The 4328-nt window shown below is 37.2% G+C and overlaps 1 protein-coding gene across 1 annotated transcript; it reads right to left on the reverse strand.

Annotated features, from left to right (window-relative positions):
• Positions 1–684: 684 nt before the first annotated feature.
• LOC107837014 (SUN domain-containing protein 3-like) lies at positions 685–4322 on the reverse strand. Its single transcript, XM_016675008.1, has 6 exons — positions 4295–4322; positions 4075–4195; positions 3865–3977; positions 3554–3727; positions 3211–3300; positions 685–844 (listed from the first exon to the last, which is right to left on the reverse strand). Exons 2-6 carry the CDS (start codon positions 4142–4144, stop codon positions 731–733), a joined length of 561 nt encoding a protein of 186 aa, XP_016530494.1. The 5' UTR covers positions 4145–4195; positions 4295–4322; the 3' UTR covers positions 685–730.
• Positions 4323–4328: the final 6 nt, after the last annotated feature.

The following is a 4328-nucleotide window of genomic DNA, read 5'->3' on the forward strand; positions in this document are numbered from 1 at the left end:
AAACACAATCATGTCAGCAAATCTCTGAAAGAAGAAAGACAGATTTAGTTGCAATATTAGTTGTACACACTCACAAATGAGAATTTGGACAGACCAAATAAACCTAACAGTGATGGTTTTACTGTGGGAGGAAGCCAGAGCACCCGGAGAGAACCCACACATGCCACTTTTACTATTTGTGAACCTCTTTTCTGCAAGGCAACAGCTCTACCAACTGCGCCGTTATAAAACTCCTTCAGACAATCTAAGGAGAATATGGACAGACTAATTAACCGGAAAGTTATGGTTTTACTGTGGGAGGAAGCCGGAGCACCCGGAGAGAACCCACGCATGCCACTTTTACTATCTGTGAACCTTTTTACTGCAAGGCAACAGCTCTACCAACTGCGCCATTGTACAGCTCCTTAGGACAATCTAAAGAGAATATAGACAGACCAATTAACCGGAAAGTCATGGTTTTACTGTGGGAGGAAGCCGGAGCACCCGGAGAGAACCCACGCATGCCACTTTTACTATCTGTGAACCTTTTTACTGCAAAGGCAACAGCTCTACCAACTGCGCCATTATACAACTCCTTCAGACAATCTAAGGAGGATTTGGACAGACCAAAAGAACCTAAAAGTGATGGTTTTGCTGTGGGAGGAAGCCGGAGCACCCGGAGAGAACCCACGCATGCCACTTTTACTATCTTTGAATCTCTTTTCTGCAAGGCTTTCCTCCGTGTTATGATTCATAGAGCTAGTTCCCCATGTACTTTGATATGATAAAGGCAGGTGTATTCTGGATTACCCCAGTTACTATTTACCTTTAGAGTTACAAAGTCATAGGAACCAACGTTCTCATCCTGTAAGCCAAGAGAGATACAACTTAGGGAGGTTAGATTGATAATCCATAGTTTCAAATAGACAAACAATAGAAACAAAGGAGATTCGTCTTAAAGTGCATGGAAGCCTAGTTAATCTGGCCTTGCTGTAAATATATTTTTTGCATAGTTTTTCTCAAGATAGCAAGGCAATTATACTGATATTTTGCTAACCAGAAAACAAAATGTTATGTTGTAACACTGTGATTTTATTCTTTGTTATCAAGAGACAACAAAACTTATTGTTTTGTGATAAGTGTTGTGACTTTTTTACACATATATGTTAAGTACAATTTGCATTATAAGTGACTTATTTACAATTGTATGTTAAGCATAATTTACATTACTATTAACTATTATTAACTGAATTTAACATGATTGTATATAATTGCAAAAGCTGAAGTGAAACAGTTAAGTGCGAGGCATGATTTATTTGGATAGGGAGGACGCCTTTTATTTTGAAGAATGCTTAACAGGATCTGGTTCCGTATTTTGTCACGGTCTTGCTTCTGTTGATTTTGGTTGCTAGGTAACAAACAACTGTTGCTGTTTCTCCTCAATAAAAAGTGAACAGAAATGTTCAGTAAAAGAAATCAGAGTCTCTGTCCTGATTGAAGAAGCTTCCACTCCGTAACAATAAGAGGTTCACTTTTTTGTTGTCAAGACACAATAAAAGTCTTATTAATGAGATTTATGCCAAGAAAAAAAATATTTTCCTCCTTAAACGATGGTCAGAAAAACAAAACAAAACAAAACAGTTTCTTGCATCTGTTCAAGTTAATCTCTCTCTGTTTTGGAATAATTAGGGTTCAATAACAAAACTTTCTGTGGCTGCATATGCAGGTGGGACATGGTGCTGCATTTAGGCACTCTGTCTAGTCTAGTGTTTTTCCAACCACTGTGACGAGGAACACTAGTGTACCATGAGTGATCGTCAAGTGTGCCGTGGAAATTATCCAATTTCACCTACCATATTTTCCGGACTATAAACTGCTACTTTTTCCCTACATTTTGAACATGCGGCTTTTCTATGGATTTTTCTTCAACCACCAGGGGGCTCTTTAGCAGGAAGTGAATCATTGGAAGTCAAAATTGGAAATCAAAGAAGAACGCGCTAAGTTGAGGAGTATCGATCTGGCAGTACAGGAGGGAAATAAAGACACTACACGTAAACTCGGCGTGAACAAAACCGGATATGGAGACAGAGAACTGAGTCCTTAATATATTCAGCAGTTATTAGAATGCAGCCCTCTGCTGCCCTCTGCTGGTCCTTATGGGAAACCGAGAGCAACAGAGATACCAGCGGCCTTGTAGCCCGGTGCGGCTGATATATGTAAGTTTCCAGGGGGGAGGAGGTTCAAAAAATTTGAAGGTACTATAGTATGGTGCACTCATAGTCCGGAAAATACGGTAATTGGTCTTAAAAGATTTTTTGAAAACGTATTAATTATCTGCACATAATGCCATCTTTGAGTGTCTCTGATGTAGTAGTGACTAGCGGTGTAATTTTGTAATGTAATTACAAAATTGTAATTTTATTATCACTAGAATGGTAGTAGGTACAACCCCGCCTCTTGCCAGGAACGTTAGCTGGAGATAGGCACCAGCAACCCTCCCGATCCCACTAAGGGACAAGGGTGTAAAGAAAATGGATGGATGGATGGTAGTAGGTACCTAGCATTTTACATTAAAACAAGAGAATTAGTGATTAAAACAAGAGAATTAGTGATACATGAATGTTACTACATTCATGTATCACACACGACAGTGTTGTGGGACTGTTCAGGTGTATTTTTGAAGTGGACATGTTAAGTGCAATTTGAAATAAGAAATGTAAAATATGATCAAAATAATTTTTTGTGTTTATTTGATTCCTATTCAAGACACTTTGATAAGAATGACTATATATGTAATATAGGCAGCTACAGAGTATCTTTGTTTACATTTTTAGTTGGTGGTGTGCTTTGTGATTTTTTCAATGTACCTTGACTCAAAAAAGGTTGAAAAACACTGGCCTAGACAACATAATTGCTACAAACTTGACTCATTAATTTTTCAATGCTATCTATCAGTTACATTCTCACTCAACACCTTTGGAAGTGCAGAATTAACATAATATTTTATGGTTTAAATAGAAAATTTTCATTGGAGCATTTTGAATGAACAATAATACTGTATCTGCCATTTTATTTAAAGTGGGTTTTTTATATTGAATGCTAGTAATACCCAGTGAAGAAACTTATGGTTGTATGTTAGGAAAGATGCTCAATATTTATAACAAGGTCAGTCACTCTGGGCTTCTGTAATAACTGTATTTGGTTAATAAAATATAAATTTGACATATTTACAGGAACTTTAAATGTCTGCAATTGGTCTCCATCTTGATCATACAGGAAAGTTCCCAAATGACTCTCCTCATCTTCTAAATGCTTCTTTCCCTGAGTCAAAATGAGATAGAAATGCAGTTCATTATCTTGTTTTTTCTATATATGTGAAAGTTGGTGTCTCTAAAAACATATCAGATCCTGAGATGAGCAGAAAATTCATTAGAGCAAACAGAAGGTTTGAATAGTTTAGAATGTGATCAAATGATGTCCTACTGAATCATTACTATCACATTTTAAAGGCTAAAATATACTACAGGTGGATATATATGTTTCACAGTTTTGACACTCATTTTACTTGACTTACATAGACAGAAAATTCTCTAGGAGCACTAGAGATTGAGGAAGTGGGGGATACCATCTTTGTAATATGTCCCAGGGACACATGCGTTATGTTGGCTTTGTGGGACAGAGCAATGTCTAAACGTCCTGGAAAATCTGCAAAGGCCCAGCATTGTCCTGGATTCAAATGTGTTCTTCCCTAAAAACAGAGAACAAAACAAAGTTTAGGTGGGGTACCAAGACTAAGAGAAAAGAAAATCCTCAAGCCTAATATTATATCAAAAAGAAACACCACATTTCCTGAAACTTATTTAATGATCTTAATGTCATTCAAACCTTAATAACAATGTTTGGGCCCATAGGTGGTAGCCTGAAAGATACCCCAAACAATCGACACGCCCTATGGCTCTGATAAGGTTTTGATGTCGTTTTGGCTAAAATCATTGCTCCTGTTCACAAAACACAAAAACAGAAATAATGTGAGTCAGAAAAATGTAATACTGAAAAATTGAAAACTAGTTCATGATCTTATTTGTAATGGTTCACCTTGAGACTCCAGAGCAAAGTTGGGCCACAGATTTGCTTGTGGTAGAAGGTATTCAAGCTTTGACTCCATCAACCGCAGCTTGGAGAGACGTCCCTGATCGTTAAATTCAGAGACTGTAACCTGTGCACAACATAATAAGAGTTAACAGCTTGTTCTCATGTTTACTTAAATAATAATTTAAGTTTAAATCAGTGTTAAGATTAGAAAGAGAAAGCCTACCGTGTCTGTTAGAGTTGGTGTTACAGGTAACTCT

Source organism: Poecilia formosa, unplaced genomic scaffold, assembly GCF_000485575.1.
Source record: "Poecilia formosa unplaced genomic scaffold, Poecilia_formosa-5.1.2 Scaffold105, whole genome shotgun sequence".
Lineage (NCBI taxonomy): Eukaryota > Metazoa > Chordata > Actinopteri > Cyprinodontiformes > Poeciliidae > Poecilia > Poecilia formosa.